At 44.5% G+C, this 23,599-nt stretch overlaps 1 protein-coding gene across 1 annotated transcript in view; it reads left to right on the forward strand.

Annotated features, from left to right (window-relative positions):
* NPEPPS (aminopeptidase puromycin sensitive) overlaps positions 1-23,268 on the forward strand; it is a 31,870-nt gene extending 8,602 nt beyond the window's left edge. The window contains exons 3-23 of the mRNA XM_058041696.1: positions 4,706-4,783; positions 5,099-5,220; positions 6,067-6,174; positions 7,306-7,506; positions 8,379-8,475; positions 8,596-8,629; positions 9,848-9,962; positions 11,193-11,357; positions 12,024-12,128; positions 12,392-12,452; positions 13,134-13,243; positions 13,533-13,596; positions 14,256-14,395; positions 15,539-15,673; positions 16,478-16,697; positions 17,740-17,882; positions 18,107-18,163; positions 18,449-18,556; positions 19,388-19,543; positions 19,659-19,706; positions 21,632-23,268. Coding sequence (XP_057897679.1) covers positions 4,706-4,783; positions 5,099-5,220; positions 6,067-6,174; positions 7,306-7,506; positions 8,379-8,475; positions 8,596-8,629; positions 9,848-9,962; positions 11,193-11,357; positions 12,024-12,128; positions 12,392-12,452; positions 13,134-13,243; positions 13,533-13,596; positions 14,256-14,395; positions 15,539-15,673; positions 16,478-16,697; positions 17,740-17,882; positions 18,107-18,163; positions 18,449-18,556; positions 19,388-19,543; positions 19,659-19,706; positions 21,632-21,784 — 2,420 coding nt within the window. The 3' untranslated portion in view covers positions 21,785-23,268. The remainder of the gene's footprint in view (positions 1-4,705; positions 4,784-5,098; positions 5,221-6,066; positions 6,175-7,305; positions 7,507-8,378; positions 8,476-8,595; positions 8,630-9,847; positions 9,963-11,192; positions 11,358-12,023; positions 12,129-12,391; positions 12,453-13,133; positions 13,244-13,532; positions 13,597-14,255; positions 14,396-15,538; positions 15,674-16,477; positions 16,698-17,739; positions 17,883-18,106; positions 18,164-18,448; positions 18,557-19,387; positions 19,544-19,658; positions 19,707-21,631) is intronic.
* The last annotated feature ends 331 nt before the right edge of the window (positions 23,269-23,599 follow it).

Below are 23,599 nucleotides of genomic sequence, written 5' to 3' on the forward strand. Positions count from 1 at the left end.
CCATTTCACAGGTGCAGAAATGGGCTCAGGAGGGGATCTGGGGAAGGAATTCCTCCCTGTGGGGTTGGTTGGACCCTGGCACAGTGCCTGGAGCACCTGGGACAGGGGAGGTGTCCCAGCCCTGGCAGGGGTGGCACTGGGTGGGATCTGAGGTCCCTTCCCACCCGAACCATTCCATGGTGCCACTCTCCGGGTCCTTGTGGCATTGCTCCATTTCACAGGTGCAGAAATGGGCTCAGGAGGGGATCTGGGGAAGGAATTCCTGCCTGTGAGGGTGCTCAGAGCCTGGCACGGGTGCCCAGAGCAGCTGGGGCTGCCCCTGCATCCCTGGCAGGACGGTGGAGGTGTCCCTGCCCTGGCAGGGGTGGCCGGTGACTGGAGGGGTTTGAGGTCCCCCCACCCCAAAAGGCTCTGCAGTTCCAGGGTCCCCAAGCACAGCATCCCCACCCAGCTTTGCACTTGATCAGGTTTGGTTTCTTTTTCGATTCGGGAGGATTTTTGTGGGCGTGAGGAAGCTGCCCTGGGAGGAGGGCGTGTGTGGAAAAGCAGGGCTCAGCTCAGGAAGGGCCGGGCAGGATCCTGGAACGGGGCCACAGGGCTGGAAAAATGGGAAAAATGTCCCCAAGTGCTCGGGGCTGTCCCCTGGCACCGCAGGCTGGCCCTGCCACCGTGAGGGCGTTGCTAAGCACTTATTAATTAAAATTATTCCTCTTATTAAGAGGGAATGACACACTGGCACTCACCAACTGCTGCATCACAAACACTCGAGGTGTAACTTGGTTGTAATTCATGTTAAAAATAGAATTAATATAAAGTTAAAATTAATGTGTTTAAAATGGAATGAAAAGAATAAAAGGAAAATAATAAAATTAAAAATACTAAAATGAATAAAATGGAAAGCGTAAAATGAAAATGCTAAATTTAATAAGATTAAAATTAATAAAATGAAAAGAAAAAAGAAAATAATAAAATGAAAATAATAGAATGAAAATAATAGAATGAAAATAATAAAAATAATAAAATTTAAATTAATCCAATTAAAATTATTAAAATAAATATAACTCAAATTTATAATTAAAGTAAATAGTTAAAATTGCAATTAAAATAGCTTAAAATTAAAAATATTTAGAAATTTTAAAAGAAAATTAAAAAAAAATATAAAACAACAATGAATTGCTATCATCACAGCCAGGCTCCACGGGGTTAAAAACGGATCTGTGGGATTTGGGAAGGTGCCAAGGAGCAGAATGGCTTTGGAAGGAGAATTGCATGGAATTGGCACCTGTTGATGCAGACCCTGAGGCTCCCCCCGTGCTCAGCCTGGGGATGGGGGCTGTGTAATGCCCCCCAAAATGAGCCCTGCACTCATCAGAGCCTGGAGCTTGCTCCTGGAACTGTGCACAGGGAGAAGCTCATGGTGGTTATAAAGAATTGTCCCCCTTCGTCCTGTAGGGAGGAATTGGTCTCACCCTTGCTAAAAATAAAAAATAATTGGGAATTTATCTCCTTTCCAAGCCTGAAAAGCAGCTGTGGGACAGAGATTTTATTTAACAGATCCCAGTTCCTTTTTTGAGGAGCAGATCTGGTGACTTTTGTGCAGAATAATTTGTTTTTTCCCCCAATCTTGTCAGTGCCCCTGCCCTGGGGCTGCCCAGCAGATTTTGGCTGCAGCTCTTGTACCCCTGGTGCTGATGGGCACAGCTGAGGGCAGGACTTTGGAATTTTAATGCAGATTTGCAGGGAAAGCAGATTATTGCCCAATATTTGACAGGAAGCTGAGGGAGGATCCCCACAGCGTTAAAGTCAAAGTGAAGAATTTTTGCTGTATAATCCACAAAGGAGCAGCAAGGACTGAGTAACAAAACCAGCAGAGATTGAGCGCTGGGGAGCAGAAATTCCTGAGTTTCAGCCCAAAACTGAGATTGTCAGGGAGGGCTCTGGGTTCCCTCTGTGCCAGCAGTGCTGTAATGGAACAAAGCTGCTCAAAACACCAGAGTTTTTCCATGGCTGGGTTCAAACTGGCTGGATATTTTTATATTTATTTTCTCCCCAGAGCTGTTGTATTTTTCTCTCTTTTTTTTTTAACATTCCCAGTGGAGTTTCAGCGCCGAGGTGTGCACGTGTGCAGATGGATTCCTTGGCTCAGGGGGAGCAAGGATGAGCTGGAGTTTCACAGAAATGTCAGTTTTGGGGAGGGATGGAGTTTCATGCTCGGGGGTGTGAAGGAGTTTGGGCTGGCAGCTTCCCCTGGGATCCCAGCAGCTCTGGGGAGTTTGTGCAGCAGGAGCAGTGCGGGGACATTCGGGCTGTGCTCAAACTGGGGAGGTTTTGAGGGCAGAATTCGTAATTTTGGTTTTTTTTCCTTCTCTGTGTGGTGGGGATGGGCCTGGATGTTACACCAGAGATTTGGGTGGTGGTTAAAATAGAACAAACAAAAAAAACCCCCAAAAAACAAAAGAAACCAATCAAAAAACCCAAAACTCAAACCAAATCAACGAAAAAAATCCCTAAACCCAAACCGAATCAACAGAAAAAAAAACCCCAAAACCAAACCAACCAAAAAACCCAAAAAACCAAACCAACCAAAAAAATCAAACCCAAACCTTAATTACCTGTGACTTCTCCCCATCACAGAAGGGCTCCTTGAAAAAATTCCATCCTGAGAGCATTCCATTTTGAACATTTCCGTGGTTTGCTCTCAGCTTTGTCCTGGCTTGGGCTCTGGGCCCTGTTGGAGCCACCCGAGGGTGCAGCAGGATTTGGGATTGTCCCTTTGCAGGAAATGTGATTTATCCCATACGCTGCTGGAGCTTTTGAGGAGCTCCCACTTCACCCCCTCAAACCTGCAGCAGCCCCTCTCTATTCTGTGTATTTTTTATTGATTTAAGTGGTAACACATCTTACTCCTGGGTGCTTCCTCCCTTTGTTTTCGTTTTCTCATTTCTTATTTTCTTTTTCTCCATGACAAAAAAAAAAAAAAAAAAAAAAAATCCCTTTTATTTCCTGCAACTTTTTCTGTGCTGTAATGTGCAAGTGATTAACTTGCAACCTTGCAGTGCCAAACTCTCCAGAGCTGGGCTGGTCCCTCCAGGAGCTTTTGTTTCCCAGCCCGAGGAACCGAGCCAGGCTCTGCTGCACTCTCAGCTCCCTTCCACTCCAGCTAAAAGCATTGTCCAGTGTTTTGTGCGCTTCTGCTGCTCTGGATTGAATTATTGCCGTTGAATAAGGAGTTTAAACAAAAAAAAAAGCAAAACAAAAAAACGCCAAAACAAAACAAAAAAAAAACAAACAAAACCCCCCCAAACCAACCAACCAAAAAAACAACAACAAAAAAAAACCACCCCCAAAACATACCACAAAAAACAACAACAGCAAAAAAACCTCAAAAAGGAAACAAGCAAACAAAAAAAAAAAAAAACAAAAAAACCCAAACAAACAAAAAAACAAACAAACAAAAAAAAAAAAACAAAAAAACCCCAAAAAACCAAACAAACAAAAAAAAAAAACAAAACCAAAACCAGAAAATGTAATTTGGAATCTTTGGTTCATGTCCGGTTGGTTTGATTTGTAAGGAGCTGCTTGGAGATTTGGAAAACCCTGAATGTTTCAGTGTTTCGTCTTCCAGCCTTGGTGATGGCAAGGCGCTGGGGCTGAAACCCAACACTTGCAGTGACACCTGAGCAGCAAAACGAGTCCTTTTGTGACTAAAATTGTCATTTCAGCCCGGCCTTTGTCATTCAGGGCTTTGGCCGAGCGGCAGGGTTTTGTCTGGGGATGAAAAGTGCCTCGTTGTGTCCGGGCTTGCCGGCTTTGGCAGCTGGAGATGCTGCTCTGGAGCGGGTTTAAAGTCCTGAAGTAATTATAATTTCTCACAGGTTGAGCATGGAGGGAGCAGCATTGCAGAGTGGGGTTCTGTGGGGTTGTCCCGGATTTATTTGGCTGAATGAGAACAGATCCCCATCCCCTGGAGGGAGTGATGAATTAGGAAGGGAGGAGCAGCCCCAGGTGCTCCAGGACAGTCTCACCCCTCATAGTTTGGATTTTTGCATCCCCAGATAGTTCCTGTGCTCTCTAAATACCAAATCCCCTCATTTTTGGGTGCCTTTGGGATCTCTGTGTAAATACCAAATTCCCTCATTTTTGGGTGCCTTTGGGATCCTCTGTGTAAATACCAAATTCCCTCATTTTTGGGTGCCTTTGGGATCCTCTGCCTGAGCAGGGCAGGAACCCCAAAGTAGGGCCCAGCTTCTGAAGGCGTTTCTGAAATAAAATCAACATTTATTCTGTGGTTAAATCCAAGCAAACCCCCCCCTCCCCATTGCTGTGGAGATTAATGGGATTTTCATAGTGAGAGCCACAAATTAGGTCAATAAACCCTAAGCATCCTGTTTGGGATAATTAATGGGAATCCTGCGGCACTGACGGGAGTGTTTAACAGCAAGGGGGGAATTTGGGGCTGTATTTCACCATTCCTGGGACACAAATCCCGTTTCTCCTGCAGGTTTGGGGATTTTCAGCCCAACTTTCACTCCTGCAATTCCCACCACGAGAGAGAATTCCCGTTCCTGTGGTTCCTCACTCAGAATCACTCAGAATTAGTTCAGAGCTGTGGAGCTCCGCTGCTTTGGGTGAATTTGCAGAGTTTTGAGCCCAAACCCTTTTCCAGGACGATTCTGATCCCGGTGCTGTTTTTTTCCCTTTCCAGAGGTTCACGCCACAGGGTTCAACTACCAGAATGAGGATGAAAAGGTCACTCTGTCCTTCCCCAGCACCCTGCAGAAAGGTAAGAGCCCTCCCTGCCTGCTGGGGCTTTGGACAGCAGCTCCTTCCCTGGACCTGCCCTGGAATTGCAGATTTTGGCTGGTTTGCGCTGAAATCCATAATTGATTTGCCGCAATTCCTTAAATCCCGGAGTTTGCAGACTTTCCTCCAAGTTTCATTGGAAGACGGAACTTTTGAGGTCCCTCTTGGTCGCTGCTCTGTTCAAAAAAATCCAAGAACCCTGTGGGGAATTGTGGGTTTGTTTTATTTAGGGAACAGCCCCGCAGCAAAGCTTTGTGCCACCTGCCCAGGCCAGGTCTGTGTGCTTGTGTTGCAGGGACAGGGACACTCAAGATAGACTTTGTAGGGGAGCTGAATGACAAAATGAAAGGGTTTTACCGGAGTAAGTACAGCACACCCAGCGGGGACACGCGCTACGCCGCCGTCACCCAGTTCGAGGTAAGCCTCTCTGCAGGATTTTTATTTTATTTTTATTTTTATTTTTATTTTTATTTTTATTTTTATTTTTATTTTTATTTTTATTTTTATTTTTATTTTTATTTTTATAAAATTTTCATTTTTATTTTTATTTTAATTTTATTTATATTTTCATTTTTATTTTATTTATATTTTCATTTTTATTTTCATTTGTATTTTCTTTTTTATTTTAATTTTAATTTATATTTTCATTTTTATTTTATTTAAAAATTCTAATTAAAATTTATTTTTCTTTTCATTTTTATTTTTATTTTATTTTTAATTTTATTTTAAATTAATTGTAATTTTAGTTTTAATTTAATGTTAATTTTATTTTTGTTTTAATTTTTATTTTCTTTTTCTTTTCATTTTCATTTACATTTCTTACCAGGATTCATCCTTGCAACAAAGGGTAAATCAAAAGGCAAAGACACATTTTCTCACCTTCACCCATCCCCTCTGGATGGATATCAGAAATTTCCATTATTTTTCCCCTCCTTTCAGTGAGCTCAGGGCTGGGCTGGTGCTGCCCAGGGCACTCCCCAGCACAAACAGAGCATTTTTGGGGCTCTTCTGGACAAATTTGGGGTGGTTTGTGCACGCCTGGGTGCCCTCAGTGCTTCCCCTCCTGCCGTGCCTCTGCTCAATTTGGACAAATTTTTATTTTAAATCAGGAGTGAAAGAAGAATAAAAACCTAATTCAGAGGTCAGGAGTGCAGTGAGGAGACCAAGCCATGATTCTCCCTTTTTTTGCTGGAAATAAATTGAATTTCTGTGGTTTTTACCACAATGTGCTGTGATTTATTTGTTTAATTCTCTTTATTCCAGGCCACTGATGCTCGCAGGGCTTTCCCCTGCTGGGATGAGCCTGCAATCAAAGCAACGTTTGATATTTCTTTGGTGGTTCCCAAAGACAGAGTAGCTTTGTCAAATATGGTAAGTTCCTAAATATTTCAATTAAATATGCCATTGATAATTAAAATTTTGCCTTGATAACAGCTGGGAATAAAATCTGCAATAAATGGGGAGAGAAACACAAAATTAAAATTAATTTAAAAAAACAAAATTAAAATTAATTTCACATGCTGCTTGATTAAGAGGAACTGGGAAAAACAATCCTTTGTGAGTTTTCCTGTTTGGGTTTCTGTCCAGAGCTGGAACAAAATGTGGAAACAGAATAAACACAAACAAACACAAATGAGCATTTTTGATTTGCTGCCTGCACGTGTTTTTAGGTGATCTTGCTGGAGAGGAATTGGTTTTAAAATAGGGTTTATTTATTTATAAATAAATTCATTTATAAATAAATAAAGCGTGGCCTGGCCCTGCACAAGGTTTTTGGGTCTGGATTTAGAGGGGTGCCTTGCTGGGATTGGATTGATGCTCTTTATTTGCTAATGGGATATAACTGAAATATGAACTAAAATTTATTATAGTATCAATAATATGCTAATATTATCAATAGAAATATAATAGGAAAATTATATATGCTATGTAATCATTGTATATTATATGTAATAATTATACTTGTATACAATATAAATATTGTAATATTTATAATTACACTGTAACTACATTATAATTAATATTATTTATGAATGCTTAATAATAATAAAATCACACCTGCTGCTGGGATGGGGCACTTCAGCCACGAGAGAACTGCTTGAAAACACCAAATCCCTTGAATTTTAACCCCAAGGAGGGAATGGTTTCTGCAGCATGTTGGGAATCCCCACTTTGGAGTAGGCATGATGCACCTGAGGGGTTTTATCCCCAATACTTCCAGTCCTGGAGCTGGAAAGTTGCTCATAATGGTAATTTAGGAGTTATTTTGGAGCAACTCCCCAAATGGTTTTGAGATTTAACTTGTTTTAGTGGTGATAAAGACAGCAGCAGCAGGATGATCTGAAATCCATCAAGAAATCCCATTTAGAAATTCCGTTTTTGGGGTTCTTTTTCCTTTTCTGAACCTCTTTGCGCCATAAAAAAAAAACCCCGCAACACTCGGGTAAAAAAACTGAGGTTTTGGAGCCCCCGAAGGCCCAGATTGTGTGTGTTGTCCGTCAGAACGTGGTGGAGCGGCGGCCGTACCCCGACGACGAGAGCCTGGTGGAGGTGAAGTTCGCGCGCTCGCCGGTCATGTCCACGTACCTGGTGGCCTTTGTGGTGGGCGAGTACGACTTCGTGGAGGCGCGCTCGCAGGACGGCGTGCTGGTGCGCGTCTACACGCCCGTGGGCAAGGCCGAGCAGGGCAAGTTCGCCCTCGAGGTAAATCTGGGATGGCTTTGGGATGCAGTCACACGCAGAAATCTCTGAGTTTGGGGGGTTTTTGGGGGTTTTTTGGTGGTATTTGGTGGGTTCTCGACATAAGCGGAGTCCTGGTGCGCGTCTACACGCCTGTGGGCAAGGCCGAGCAGGGCAAGTTCGCCCTCGAGGTAAATCTGGGACGGGTCTGGGGTGCAGTCACAACACAGAAATCTCTGAGTTTGAGGGGTTTTTGGGGGTTTTTTGGTGGTTATTGGTGGGTTCTCGACGTAAGCGGAGTCCTGGTGCGCGTCTACACGCCTGTGGGCAAGGCCGAGCAGGGCAAGTTGGCCCTGGAGGTAAATCTGAGATGGGTTTGGGGTCTGGTCACTCTATGAAATCAGCAAGTTTTGGGGTTTTTTTTCTGGGTTTTCTTGGAGTTTTTTGTTGGTTGTATTCCTGGTTTTTGGGGCGTTTTTGCCCAGAAGGGCAAGTTCGCTCTGGAGGTAAATCCGAGTCGGGTTTAGGGGTTTGGGGTCTGGTCATTCACGGAAATCTGGGAGTTTTGGGGTTTCTTTTCCTAGTTTCAGTCATAATTTCTTAGTTTCATTCGTAATTTCCTAATTTTAGCCGTATTTCTTAGTTTCAGTCATAATTCCTTAGTTTTTCAATCCTAATTTCTTAACTGCAGTCACAATTTCTTACTTTCAGTTGTAATTTCTTTGTTTCAGTCATAAATTTATAGTTTCAATGGTAATTTCCTATTTTCAGTCATAATTTCCTAGTTTCAACCATAATTCCCTAGTTTCAATCCTAATTCCTCAGTTTCAGTCGCAATTTCCCAAGTGTTGCCCAGTTCCAGGTTAACAGAACATTTCTCCTCTCGTTTCTTACAGGTTGCTGCTAAAACTCTGCCTTTTTATAAGGACTACTTCAATGTTCCTTACCCTCTTCCTAAAATTGATCTCATAGCTATTGCAGACTTTGCTGCTGGTAAAGTAACTCACTTTATTGCTGAAATTGTATTTTATTTGATTTTTTTTTTTTAATTAAAAAACCTTTAGGAAGAGGTGTGGATCAATATCAATAAACCTTTGTATTTATTTTATAAAGGTGCCATGGAGAACTGGGGCCTTGTTACTTATAGGTATGATGTTAAAATACTGTCTTTCCCCCTCTCTGTTCATTAATTCTTGGAGTTAATTGGATTCATTTGAGGCAGCTCTAATTGCTGGGTGTCATCCCAAATCAGACAGAACCAATCCTTGCAATTTTTAGTTTGGTTTGGATGATTTTGGCGGTGGTGTTACAGCTTGGGAAGGCAAAATTCAGCCACTGGCTGAGGGTTTTAAATTGTAAGAACCTTCTTGGCCCCTTTTTTCTCCCATAAAATCTCCTGACACAGTTGGGAGAGTTTATTTTGCCTCGTAGGTAAATTTGGCAGCCACAGAGTAAAGGTGTGGAAGTGGGAAAATCAAAAATATTAACTCGCCTTCCTTTGCAGTTTGATTTTTTTTCCTTCTTCTGATCAAGCTTTTGCACTTTTGCTTGATATTAATTCATTTTCTGTGCTGGTGGTCAGGAGGATTTCCCTGAATTTTGACCAACTTGTAAGCTTTGGACTTTAAACCCTGAAATAATTTGGGATTTCTTCTGCTCAGTTTGAATTTGGCCTTAAAAAATCCAAAACAAATTCAAGCCCAGGTTTTAATTTTTTCCCCTGCTTATTGCAATTCTGATGAAATCCGATATTTTATTCCTTGTGGGGAAAACAATTTAATATATTTATCCTGGATGAGGAGAATTTTTGGGCTGGAGCTGTGAATTTTTGCCCCTTGGTGCCGAGTTTGCTCTGCCCCATTTGGGCACCTGCAGGCCCCATCCTGGGAAGGTTTTTTGGGAGGTTTTTCCCTGGAATTTCAGCATTCCAGAGGTCCCTGAGCAGGGCTGGAGGTGCCACAGAGGAGAAATTGCTGTTGGCACCTCTTGGAACAGCTGGAATTCCTTTGGGATCACTAAGGGGAACAAGATCTGAGCACAGAGGGAGCTGAGCTTCCAAAAATTACCTAGGGGAGCATTTTGATAAATAAAAACTAAATTTTCCTCCTTCTGCCTGTTTTTTTTTTTTGTTTTTTTTTTTTTCCTTCCACTTCTTGCATGCCATAAAACAATTCCTGCTCCAAAGCACTGCGGCAGCTGTGGAACTCACCCTGACAATGTCATGGCTACACTGAGATAAATTGTGGGTTGGTTTTCGGGGGGGTTTTTTTTCCTCCCTTAGGTAATTTCACCTCCTTTGGGTTGTGGTTTCTGGTGCCCCGGGGTTGTCCCGTCCCTGCTGAGCTCTGTTTTCTCTCGCCCACAGGGAGACTGCCCTGCTCATCGACCCCAAGAATTCCTGCTCCTCGTCCCGCCAGTGGGTGGCTCTGGTGGTGGGACACGAACTGGCTCACCAGTGGTTTGGGAACCTCGTCACCATGGTACCTCAGCCCTCCAAAATCCACTTTTTATTCCAGTCTGCCTCCTGTCCTGCCCAGAATCTGGGTTTGGGTACACCTAAACAGCAGCACGCTGTGATAACATCATTAATTTAATATTTAAATACTGATTTATGGTACCTCAGCCCTCCAAAATCCACTTTTTATTCCAGTCTGCCTCCTGTCCTGCCCAGAATCTGGGTTTGGGTACAGCTAAACAGCAGCACGCTGTGATAACATCATTAATTTAATATTTAAATGGTGGTTGATGGTACCTAAACCCTCCAAAATCCCACTTTTTATTCCAGTCTGCTTTCTGTCCTGCCCAGAATCTGGGTTTGGGTGCACCTAAACAGCAGCACGCTGTGATAACATCATTAATTTAATATTTAAATGGTGATTTATCATGCCTAACCCTTCAAAATTTAATTTTTTGTTCCAGTCTGCTTTCTGTCCTGGCCAAAATCTGCGTTTGGATACACCTAAACTGCAGCATGCTGTTATAACATAATTAATTTAATATTTAAATGGTGGTTGATGGTACTTAAACCCTCCAAAATCCCACTTTTATTCCAGTCTGCCTCCTGTCCTGCCCAAAATCTGGGTTTGGATGCACCTAAACTGCAGCACACTGTGATAACAGCATTAATTTAATATTTAAATAGTGATTTATGGTAGATAACCCTTCAAAATTTAATTTTTATTTAAATCTGCTTCCTGTCCTGCCCAAAATCTGGGTTTGCGTGTCCCTAAACAGCAGCACATTGTGTTAAAATAATTCATTTAATATTTAAACGGTGGTATATAGCAGCTAACCCTTCAAGGTTTAGTTTTTTACTTAAATCTACTTCCTATCCTGCCCAAAGTCTGATTTTGGATGCCATTAAGCAGCAGCATGCTGTGATAACATAATTAATTTAATATTTTAATTTAATTTAATAAATTTTAATTTAATAAATGGTGGTTTATGGTACCTCCAAAATCCCCTTTTTTAATTTAAATTTGCCTCGTATCCTGCCCAAAACGCGTGTTTGGGTGCCCCTCCATAGCAGCACACTGTGACAACAAAATTCAATATTTAAATGGCGCTTTACGGTACCACCAAAATACCCTTTTTAAATTTAAATTTGCTTCACATCCTGCCCAAAATCTTGAGTTTGGGTGCCCCTAAAGAGCAGCGCGCTGCGTTAAAATAATTAACTCATGATTCCCTGTGGGTTCTGTGCCCTGCAGGAGTGGTGGACCCACCTGTGGCTGAACGAGGGCTTTGCCTCGTGGATCGAGTACCTGTGCGTGGATCACTGCTTCCCCGAGTACGACATCTGGACCCAGTTCGTGTCTGCTGACTACACGCGGGCCCAGGAGCTCGATGCCTTAGACAACAGCCACCCCATCGAGGTCAGCCCTCCTTTTCCAGCCTTTTTTCCCCCCTTTCTCCCTGGGATTGAAAAGGGAATTTTGTGGCGGTCGCTGGGCAAAGCGGGATCCGGAGCCGGGGCTGCGCTCTGTGGGCTCTGCTCTCCCCGTGCCCCAAAAACCTCCCTTGGAACTCCTAGGAATTATAATTCCTAAAGATCTAATTCCTGTGGATTCTAATGCTTTACAAATTATTTAAAATAGATTTTGGGAATTAACCTTGTCCGGCAGGGCATTTTAGAGTGATTCGCTCCCTGAGCGTGCCTTGCCCACTATTCCTGGATTTAATAATCTTAATCTTAATTTAACAAAAGATTTGCTGCTTTTGGGAAGCCAAGGGTTGAAGGGAGATCCCCAAATTTATCTGATCCAGCACCAAAACATAACTTAAACCATGTTTAACATCCAAACCAGCCCTGACCCAGACATATGTGAGGGATTTTCAGATTCCCCTCAAACAATCCAGCAGTGGGAGAGGAGAGGAAGAATCCCTCAGATTTTCACCTCTAAAACAATTTTCCCTCACATTTTCACCTCTAAAACTGACATTTTCACTCGGACTTTCAACTCTAAAACTTTGCCACGAGCAAAATGCAATTTTTTGGCAGCCCAGATGGTTCTCACTGGGGGTTGTGGTGCTTCCCACAGGTCAGCGTGGGCCATCCCTCCGAGGTGGATGAAATATTTGATGCCATTTCCTACAGCAAGGGAGCCTCTGTGATCCGGATGCTGCACGACTACATCGGGGATGAGGTAAAGGGATGAGAACTGGAGATTTTCAGGGCATTTTTTACAGCTAAAATTACTGGGATTTAAAAAAAAATGAAGTTGTTCTGCATTTTGAAAATTTCTCCACGTCGAGCTCTGTTTGAACTCACCTGGGAAAAATAATAATGAGAAATAAAGAAGGAATTAGTGATTTTGAAGATTCCTTGCCTGATTTCCTGGGGATAAAAGCAGAGTAGGATGGAGGAGGATGGGAGATCCCTGTGACATCCCCACTTGTGTGTTCCCAGGATTTCCGGAAAGGAATGAACCTGTACCTGACCAAGTTCCAGCAGAGGAATGCTGCCACAGGTAACTGGGTCACTGGGATGGGCACACAAGTTATTTTGGGACTCAAAACTGCTGGTTTTGCACCTGAAATAATTGAAATTCCTGGATGTTCCTGGCTTGTTCCCAGTTTCATGCCCTGCACGGGAAGGATTCAGCGTGCCTGGGGATTTTCTGTCCCTGGAGTGTGTGGCTGAGGTGATCTCCAACATTTGTAAGATATTTTCAGTTACCACTGAAAAATATCCTACAAATATTCTTTGGTTTGCCAAGAGAGCCTTCTGCAGTATTGATCCTGTGATTAAACAGGTCAAAATCTGATACTTTTGCTTTTAAACCTTCTATTTTTGTGGATCAGGCACAAACATGGAAGTGAGGACATCAAAGCTCCATCAGCCAAATCCAATCCGTGGTGTTTGCTCAGCAATTTTTGACATAATACATAAAAAACCTAAAGGGAAATGTTGTTCTCTTTTAATATTTAATGTTAATTTTTGTATCACCACGTGTATCGATTGGGGTTTTTTAGCAGTAAAGAAGCTGCTTTATCCCCTCTCTCCTTCCTGAGGAGGCTTAAACCATTTCCATTTTATTTTTGCCTGTTGTCTGTTAAATTTCAACAAAACCCAAAAGCGTAAAAGGTGAAGTAAGAACCCAACTTTCCCAACACTCATAAAACCTGATTCAAATCCTTTTCTCCTGCAGAGGATCTCTGGGAAAGCCTGGAAAAAGCCAGTGGCAAACCCATTGCTGCTGTGATGAACACGTGGACCAAACAAATGGGATTTCCACTCATTTACGTGGAGGCTGAACAGGTAAAAAGGGAATTGTGCCTTAATTTCAGATCAAATTCAGCAATATTCCCTGATTTGGAGGATTCCCTTGGGTCCAGGCTGGTAAAAATGGAATTGTGCCTAAATTTTGGATCAAATTTAACAATATTCCCTGACTTAGAGGACTTCCTTGCATTAGGGATGGTAAACCAAATTATTCCATGAAACAGAGGGCAATGACACACAGGGACCAAAATTAAACTAATCATCCCCTTTTCTCATTTTCTCGCATTTTTTTCTTTTTTTTTTTTTTTTTTATTTTTTCCCTCAGCAAGAAGATGACAAAGTGTTGAAGTTGGTCCAGAAGAAATTCTGTGCCAGTGGACCATATACTGGTAAGGGGAGAGCAGGGAGCAGGAATGGGTGGGCACAAAACCACAAAACATCCCAGTTTTAAAGGGATATTGTTGGGTTTTTGTTGTTTTTCATCCAAAAGCAGCAATTTTGGGAGCTGGAACAGCCCCAGGCCTGTGCTCTGCCTGGATCCAGGTGGGGAAATGTGAGGAAATCCAAGTTTGGGCCTTTCCCACTTGTGGTTTCCATATCCTGGCATGGAGAGCAGCATTTCTTGTCTCAAAATTCCTTCAAAAATGTCAATTTTAGGGCCGGGGCCCTCTGAGGGGCTGGGGAGCAGCTGGTTTGTGGTGCTGCTGAAATAAATGAAATTAAAACACCTCAGGTGGGCACGACCACTGATTCCAGCACTGATTCCACTCCCCTTCCATGCTTATCTAAATTAAAATATTTGGCTTGAAAGTTGATTTAAAGATTTTGGGGATTTTAGCTCTAAAACTGTGATTTCCCTCATATTTTCAACTCTATAAAACTGACATTTTACTCCAGATTAAAACTGTCATTTTCCCCTCAGATTTTTACCTCTGAAAACAGACATTCCAGATTTGGGCCTTTTATTTCCAATTTCGTTTTCAGTGCTGAACCTGGCTGGTTTTGAGCTGTTTCTCAGTGTTTTGCGCCCGTTTTCCCTCTGTTGCAGGGGAGGATTTCCCCATGTGGATGGTGCCCATCAGTATTTGCACGAGCGAGGACCCCAGCTGTGCCAAAATGCAGATTTTGATGGACAAGCCCGAGCTCACCGTGGTGTTGAAGGACACCAAGCCAGAGCAGTGGGTCAAGGTGAGAACTCAAAATTTCATTTTCCTCCTCCCTCTTTTATTTCCCTTTCCCCTTGGAATTCTGATTTTCCTCTGGAAAACCTCCTTTTCTTCCCTGTGCTCCTGTGGAGTTTTGGTTCCCATTCCTCCCCTTTCTTTCCCATTTTCCTACAATGTCAACTGGAATTCTTTGAGAATTCAAATCTGGGGAAAAAAAGTGAAATTAAAGGCAGGATTTGAGTTGAGATGTGGTGGTTTTTTTAGTCATTGTTATCATTATTATTGCAATTATTGTTATTGTGGTTATGGTATTATTGTCTCATTATAATTATAATAATTATAATTATTACAATCATTATATACTTTATGCCATGTATTAAATATATTATCTTACTCTAATACATTTATATTAAAATTCTTAATATATATATATATATATTCTTATATATATTATAAGGCTATGCATTTTATTATTTTAATGAATATAAAGATATACAATATATTTATGTTTTTAAAAATTATAATTTTTTAAATGCATATAAAAATATGCATATATATTAATGCATAATTTGATATATTGGTTTTCTGTATATAGTTTTCTTATATATGCTTTCAATATATAAAACACATATATAAACATATGTATTTTAGATGAATATGAAGATGTATTGTAGATAAATATGAAGATGTATTGTAGATAAATATGAAGATGTATTGTAGATAAATATGAAGATGTATTGTAGATAAATATGAAGGTGTATTTTAGATAAATATGAAGATGTATTTTAGATAAATATGTGTAAATACACAGGCATGTTTTAAATATATAACAGTATGACGATCTTTTAGATAAATATATATGGATACAAAGATTTTTTAGATAAATGCCTATAAAATTTAGATAAGTAAGTATAAGTACAAATACATATTTTATATAGATATGAATTGATAGAAGGGCATATTTTAGATACACATACACAACTATATATCAGTATAAATCACATTTTATATGATTACGTACAACGATAAATGACATTTTATTTAAATATACAAGCATAACCGAATTTTATTTAAATGTACACAGACTCAGACCCTATTTTAGGCACAGAGAGGTGTAAAAGGTGCGGTTCCTGGCCGCTGACCCTGTCTGTTGTCTGTGCTGCAGCTGAACCTGGGCACGGTGGGGTTCTACCGCACGCAGTACAGCCCGGCCATGCTGGAGAGCCTGATCCCGGCCATCAGGGACCTGTCCCTGCCGCCCGTCGACAGGCTGGGGCTGCAGAACGACCTCTTCTCCCTGGTCAGCCCCTGGCACTGGGGGGAGTCCCGTGGCAATGGGGGGAATCCTATGGGAATGGGGGAAATCAGCTGGGAATGGGGGGGGAATCCTATGGGGATGGGGGTAAATCAGCTGGGAATGGGGGTAAATCAGCTGGGATTGGGGGGAAATCAGCTGGGAATGGGGAAAATCAGATGGGAATGGGGGGAAAATCAGCTGGGAATGGAGGAAATCATCTGGGATTGGGGGAAATAAGCTGGGATTGGGGGGAAATCAGCTGGGAATGGGGGGAATCAGCTGGGAATGGGGGTAAATCAGCTGGGAATGGGGAAAATCAGATGGGAATGGGGGGAAATCCTATGGGGAGGGCGATAAATCAGCTGGGATTGGAGTAAATCAGCTGGGATTGGGGGAAATCAGCTGGGAATGGGGGGAATCCTATGGGAATGGGGGGAAATCAGCTGGGAATGGGGGAAATCAGCTGGGATTGGGGGGAAATCAGCTGGGAATGGGGGGAAATCAGCTGGGAATGGGGGGAATCCTATGGGAATGGGGGGAAATCAGCTGGGATTGGGGAAAATCAGCTGGGATTGGGGGAAAAACCATCTGGGAATGGGGGGAAAAAATCATCTGGGAATGGGGCAATATCCTCTGGGAACAGGGAAGATCCTCTGGGATTGGGGCAAAATACTCTGGGAATGGGGCAATCCCATTAAAAGGTGGGATTAATCCCTGTATTTTCCGAATAATCAATAAAATTAATGGATGAGCTATTAGAAATGGGGATTAATCTCTTTTTTTTTTTCTTTTTTTCCTCGTCGCCAGGCCCGAGCTGGCATCATCAGCACGGTGGAGGTGCTGAAGGTGATGGAAGCCTTTGTGAACGAGCCCAACTACACGGTGTGGAGCGACCTGAGCTGCAACCTGGGCATCCTGGGCACGCTGCTGTCCCACACAGACTTCTACGAGGACATCCAGGTGTTCGTCAGAGACGTCTTCTCGCCCATCGGGGAGAGGCTGGGCTGGGACCCCCGGCCCGGAGAGGGTACGAGAGCTGGGCTGGGGCAGAATCATCAGGGTGGGGGGAATGGGGGGAAATTCAGGTTGGGGTTGGGTGAAAATCATCAGGGGTTTGGGGGGAAATGATGGGAAATTCGGGTTGGGGTTGGGTGAGAATCATCAGGGGTTTGGGGGAAAATGATGGGAAATTCGGGTTGGGGTTGGGTGAGAATCATCAGGGGTTTGGGGGGAAATTCAGGTTGGGATTGAATAAAAATCATCAGAGGTTTGGGGAGAAATTCAGGTTGGGATTGAATAAAAATCATCAGGGGTTTGGGGAGAAATTCAGGTTGGGGTTGGGTGAAAATCATCAGGGGTTTGGGGGGAAATGATGGGAAATTCAGGTTGGGATTGAGTAAAAATCATCAGGGGTTTGGGGAAATGGTGGGAAATTCAGGTTGGGGTTGGGTGAAAATCATCAGGGGTTTGGGGAGAAATTCAGGTTGGGATTGAATAAAAATCATCAGGGGTTGGGGGAAAATGATGGGAAGTTCGGGTTGGGATCGGTGAAAATCATCAGGGGTTTGGGGGGAAAAATGATGGGAAATTCAGGTTGGGATTGAATAAAAATCATCAGAGGTTTGTGGGAAATGCTGGGAAATTCAGATTGAGGGTTGGTGAAAATCATCAGGGGTTTGGGGGGAAATGATGGGAAATTCAGTTGTGGGGTTGGGAATCTCGTGTGTTAATGAATCATCAGGGATTTGGGAGAAGATTTCTGTTGGGAAATTCAGCTATGGGGTTGGGAATCTTGCGTGTCAATAAATTATCAGGGATTTGGGGGGAAAGAAGGGAGGAAAATGAGGCTGGGAGAGGCATTCAACCACCCCTGGAGGCCTGGATTCTCTGGATATCCTCAGGGATTACCACATAGCTCAAATAAAGATTCAATGCTGAGTTTTGTCTCCCAGATAATCCCATTTTTGTGTGGTTTCTGTCCCCTAGGGCACCTGGACGCGCTGCTGCGGGGGCTGGTGCTGGGCAAAGCTCACAGAAAATCCGATTTTTGTGTGGTTTCTGTCCCCTAGGGCACCTGGACGCGCTGCTGCGGGGGCTGGTGCTGGGCAAGCTGGGCAAGGCCGGGCACAAGGCGACGCTGGAGGAGGCGCGGCGCCGCTTCAAGGAGCACGTGGAGGGCAAGCACGTCCTGTCCGCCGACCTGAGGAGCCCCGTAGGTCCCGGGGGGCTCGGGGGGCCCCCGTCCATCCCCTGGCAGCGAGAGGGAGCGTCCCCGCTTTCTGCCACCCTGCTTTCCCCGCGTTGGGAAGCGCCAGAATTCCCCTGAAAACACCCAAGGGTGGAATCATCTCTCTAGATGTGGGAATTCCACCCCGATTCCACACAAATGGCTGCGTTCCCAAGAGTGTGATGGGTTTGTTTCTGCTTTCCTCCCAGGTCTATGTGACCGTGCTGAAGCACGGGGACAGCTCCACCCTGGACACCATGCTAAAGGTGGGTGCTCGCTCCCCAAAACCCCACATTTCCCCCTAAAAACCCCTCGGGGTGGGGTTTATCCACGCCCAGTCCCTGCTGGTGTGGAATTCCCTTGGGAGTTCCTCCCTGACCTTTATACAAACCGCTGAAAATCACTTTATTCCTCGCGACGAACGGCGCCACCAGCCAGGCCAATTTGTCCCTGATTAGGGTTGCTGAGTAATTAGCAGCTCTGGCACCCACAGAGGGCTCATTAGGCGCGGGATTAACGAGGAATTAATATTTGGATGTGTTTCCCTGCAGCTGCACAAGCAGGCTGACATGCAGGAGGAGAAGAACCGGATCGAGCGCGTCCTCGGGGCCATCTCCCAGCCCGAGCTGATCCAAAAAGTTCTGACCTTTGCACTTTCAGTGAGTTCCCTTCCCTGGGAGCACCCTGGGCTGGGCTGAACCTGCAGGAATTCTCCTCCTGGCTCTTCGGAGTTTGGGGAAATTCCAAATTGAGGAAAATCTCAGCAAGTTGCGTCCAAATTAAGGAAAAATTTGGATTTTGAGTTGGGTCCAAATCAAGAGAAATTTGACTGAAATGGTCCAAATTAAGAAAAAATTTGGCTGAGCTGGGTCCAAATTAAGAAGAATCTGAGAGTTGGTTCAGAGTAACACAAATCTGAGAGCCTTGGTTCCAAATTAACAAAATTTCGAGCTGGATCCAGATTAACAAAAATCTGAGAGAGTTGGTTCCAAATTGAGAAAAAATCGGAGGAAGGTGGTTTCAAATTAAAAAAAAGCTCTGAATGAGTTGATCAAAAAAAAAACCCCTCTGAGTGTGAATAAAATTGAGAAAATTCTGATTGCTATGCTGCAGGGATTTTCTGTGCTCAGAGCAGTTGGTTCCCTGGTGCTGTGGAAATTAATCCCAATTTTCCTGGCACTGCTCTGCTTCCAGCACCAATTCCCAGGAAGCCAAAATGCAGTTTGACCTCTCAATTTACCAAAAAAACACCCAAAATAATCCCTCTAAATCTTTCCTTTTTTAGTTAAAATAAGATTTTTTTTTTGTGGGTGTAACCTGAGGATAACTCAGGGATTTGCTTCTCCTTCAATCTTTGAGTTGCACATTACATTTTGGGGCAAAAATTTTGCTTTACCTGATGGATTGGGTATAGAAATACCTAAAACCTCAACCCATTTTGCTGGAATTGTTGGGGAAATGTGGAATATTGGTGCTGTTTCCCTCCCCAGGAAGAGGTACGTCCCCAGGACACGGTGTCAGTGATTGGAGGGGTGGCTGGAGGCAGCAAACAGGGCAGGAAAGCTGCTTGGAAATTCGTGAGGGACAACTGGGAGGAGCTTTATAATCGATACCAAGGTGGATTCCTAATATCCAGATTAATAAAGGTACGTGGGGCCCTGGGGAAAAGCCCTTCCCTCATATCTGCCACTGGAAGTGGTGAATTTCACCTTTAATTTAATAATGAATTAATGATTTAATGTTGGTTTATTTCCCCTTCAGCTCACAGTGGATGGATTTGCAAATGATAAAATGGCTGCAGAAGTGAAGGTAAGAAGATTTAATTAAAGAATTTATTAATTAGTCGCTGATAAACTTGGGGTGCTCTGGCTGGAAGAGTCAAACCCTGGTGGATTTTGTTGTTCCGTCCCCAAACCTCTTTAAGTTGGATAAAATTTTATTGAAATGCCTTAAATCAGCATTTTGGAAGTGATCTGTAATTTCCACTGATTTATTCTTCATTGATTTCAACTTTGATAAAATCCAGCAGAGTCTGGCAGCAGCTTTGAGTCTCCCCAAAAAAGGAAACTTTGAAATATTCAGAATTATCCCAACCTCCATCATTGGTAGAGCTCTGAGAGTGGATTTCATTATTTATTCTTTCCCCACATTTTTCCAAGAACATCTTGGAAGAAGAAACTTTGGAATAGGGCTGTTAATTGGTTAATTAGCATGTTCCTATTAGGAAAACACTGAGGAGGAATTGTTATTCCAAAGATCAGCTGAGCCCTGAGCTGGCTCTGTCCTTTTCATCATTTAATGACTTTTCTTAGTAAAGATCTAATAGCAGAAATTACTTTACAGAGAAATTTTGCATTAGAATAAATTTTATTTTATTTTATCGCAAAACACTGAGCGGGAAAACCAGCCCTGAATAAGTCCCAGCTCATTTCCAAGAGGATTCCTGACCTTTGAGAGGGGAATTTGCCAGGTCTGAGGCTCAGTGTCACCTTGCAGGGCGTGAGGGCTGTGCCAAGTGTGGGGAAGCTGCTTGGAGAGAGGCAGGGACAGCTCCGGGCTGGGCAGGTGCCTGGGCTGGAAATGCAGAGTCACAGCAGCGCTGGGAAACGGGGAGTGAATGGGGCAAAATGGGGCTGGGGTCACTGAACTGGGCATGGGGGCACTGCCCTGGGCATGGGGGCACTGCCTGGCCAAAATGGGGGCACTGAACGGGCCAAAATGGGGCTGGGGGCACTGAACTGGGGCTGGGGTCACTGCCCATCCAAACTGGAAACTCGGGAACGCCCTGCCAGGGTTTCGGAGTGGCGTCACCTCGGGCAGTTTTGGGTGCCAGGGTTGGTCTGGAGCTGCTGGAGAGTGCCCAGATGGGGCCGGGGTGGGTTCGGGGCGTGTGAGCAGGGCCAGGGGTTGAACTGGTGCTCCCTGTGAGCCCCAGGGTGTGAGGGCAATTCCTCAGGGGTGTGAGGGCAATTCCTCAGGGGTGTGAGGGCAATTCCTCAGGGGTGTGAGGGCAATTCCCTCAGGGGTGTCAGGGCAATTCCTCAGGGGTGTGAGGGCAATTCCCTCAGGGGTGTCAGGGCAATTCCTCAGGGGTGTGAGGGCAATTCCTCAGGGGTGTCAGGGCAATTCCCTCAGGGCAATTCCTCAGGGGTGTCAGGGCAATTCCTCAGGGCTGTGAGGGCAATTCCTCAGGGCAATTCCTCAGGGGTGTCAGGGCAATTCCTCAGGGCTGTGAGGGCAATTCCTCAGGGCAATTCCTCAGGGGTGTGAGGGCAATTCCTCAGGGCAATTCCTCAGGGCTGTCAGGGCAATCCCTCAGGGCAATTCCTCAGGGGTGTGAGGGCAATTCCTCAGGGGTGTGAGGGCAATTCCTCAGCTCAGTTCCTCAGGGCTGTGAGGGCAATTCCTCAGGGTGTCAGGGCAATTCCCTCAGGGGTGTGACTGCAATCCCCTCAGGGGTGTCAGGGCAATCCCTCAGGGACAGGCTGGCCCTGTGGGGATCATCATCCTTTGCAGGGCAGGAGCTGGACTGGGCACCCCATCCCTCACCCCTGCAGGTGTTTCGCCACGCTCTCCAGGTGTTTCCCCACCCCTGCAGGTGTTTCCCCATCCCGATTTTTCATCTCCCCCCGCCGCACTCCGTAATTTCGGCGTCCCCTGCAGCCCCTCGGCTCCTCCCGCCCGCCCGGCCGGGCCGTGTCCCCATGCCGCCCCACGTGTCGCTGTCCCCGCAGGCGTTCTTCGAGAGCCACCCGGCGCCGTCGGCGGAGCGCACGGTGCAGCAGTGCTGCGAGAACATCCTGCTGAACGCGGCGTGGCTGCGGCGCGACGCCGACAGCATCCAGCACTTCCTGCAGCAGCGCCGGGCGCCGCCCGCGCCCGTGTGAGCCGCCCGCGCCCGCCGCGGCCGCAGCGCAGCCCCGGGCACCGGGAGGAGCCCCCGCCGCCGACCCACCTGCCAAGAATTCGGGAGTTTGGTTTTGGTTTGTTTTTTTCCCATTTTTCTTTTTTTTTTTTTTCCCTCCTTTTTTTTTTTTTTTTTTTTGTTTTGTTTTTTTCCTCCTTTTTTTTTTCCTTTTTTTCCCTTTTTTTTTTTTTATTTCCTCCTCCTCCTCCTCAAGCCCGTGGGGATTGGACCGTGAATGTAGAGTTTAATCGGTTCCTGCTCACACACTCCAAGAATTTGGGAAAATTCTGTTCGGGGAAAAAAAAAAACAACAACAACAGCAGCAACAGCAACAAAAAAAAAAAAAATCTATCAGCGATTCTGCAGAAAGAGAGAGAGAGAGAAAAAAAAAATACAAAAATACAAAAAAAAAAAGAGAGAGAAAAATCTGTAAATATGATAGTAATAAAATAGAGCATAACAAAACTGTGAAACTTCCTCAAGCCTTGTCAGTGGTTAAAATATTTAACACCCCCCTCCCCTTTCCTGACACTTATTGAGAGATGTTCTGTTTTTTACACCCTCCCTCCCCCAGAAGAGCAAAGCAGAGGTGTTGAGGTCAGTGCAGAGCCTGAGGCAGGAGCGGGGCCTCAGCCCTGAGTGCAGCAGGTCCCGGGGCCAGGCAGGTGTGGTTGGACAGAACCTGTGCAAGGTTCTGGGGAGCTGTCCCTGAACCCCTCCCCACCCCAAGGATAGTAGGGTTCCCTTTCCCTTTTGTGTTACCTCTCAGCAACAAAAAACCCACAAAAAAAAAAAAACTCAAAAAACCCCCCAAAATGCCCTGTTCTGTTTCTCCTGGGTTCCCCCACCCCTGTCGCTGATGTCCTTCGAGCAGAGTCGGGATTGTAAAGGAAACTCCTCTCAGAGCCACATTAAAGCAGAAAGGTTCGTGCAGTTTGATTTTATTTCCATTTCCTCCCAGCCCCTTGTCCCGTGCAGGGGGACGGGGCTGTCCTGCTCCTCCTGCTCCTTCCTCTCCATCATTGCCGTGGAAAATGCGATTCTGAAGCCTTAAATCAGTGACGATGATGATGATGATGATGATGAAGAAGAAGCTGTGCCATCATCCCCTCCCAAAGCAGCGTGGTCCTACTAACCAGCCACCCTCTAATACACAAAGGTTGGAGTTCCAGCTTTTTATTTTTGGTTTTTCCTCCCTTTTTTTCCTTATTTTCTTTAACAGGAATTCGTATTTGGTGTGGCTTAACTGTTAATTTTTTCGGAAGGTCATCAGATTTAACTTGTCAGACTGCTTCCCCCTCGAGACATTTTTGTGCTATTGTTTAAAAAAAAAAAGATTACAAAAAAACCCACAAAAAATCCTAAAAAAAAACCAACAACAACAACAAAAAAAGTACAAAAATAAAAAAAAAAAAAAAAGATTTAAAACAGTTGGCGTTAATAAAAATGTCAATGTGAAATCCACGTCCTCACCTTGTGTTGTGTTTGGAGGCTGAAAGGACCCAAAGCTGGGTTTATTTGGAGGCTGGAAGGACCCAAAGCTGGGTTTATTTGGAGGCTGAGAGGACCCAAAGCTGGGTTTATTTGACCCAAAGCTGGGTTTATTTGGAGGCTGAGAGGACCCAAAGCTGGGTTTATTTGACCCAAAGCTGGGTTTATTTGGAGGCTGAGAGGACCCAAAGCTGTGAGGGGACAGCAGAGGCAGAGGTGTCACCTGCAGGACCCCTCCTGTGCCCCAGGGGTAGAGTTCAGGCTGACAGACCCGGATCAGAGCCTGAGTAATATGAATAAAAAC

This window comes from Melospiza georgiana, chromosome 28, assembly GCF_028018845.1.
Source record: "Melospiza georgiana isolate bMelGeo1 chromosome 28, bMelGeo1.pri, whole genome shotgun sequence".
In the NCBI taxonomy this organism is placed as follows: domain Eukaryota; kingdom Metazoa; phylum Chordata; class Aves; order Passeriformes; family Passerellidae; genus Melospiza; species Melospiza georgiana.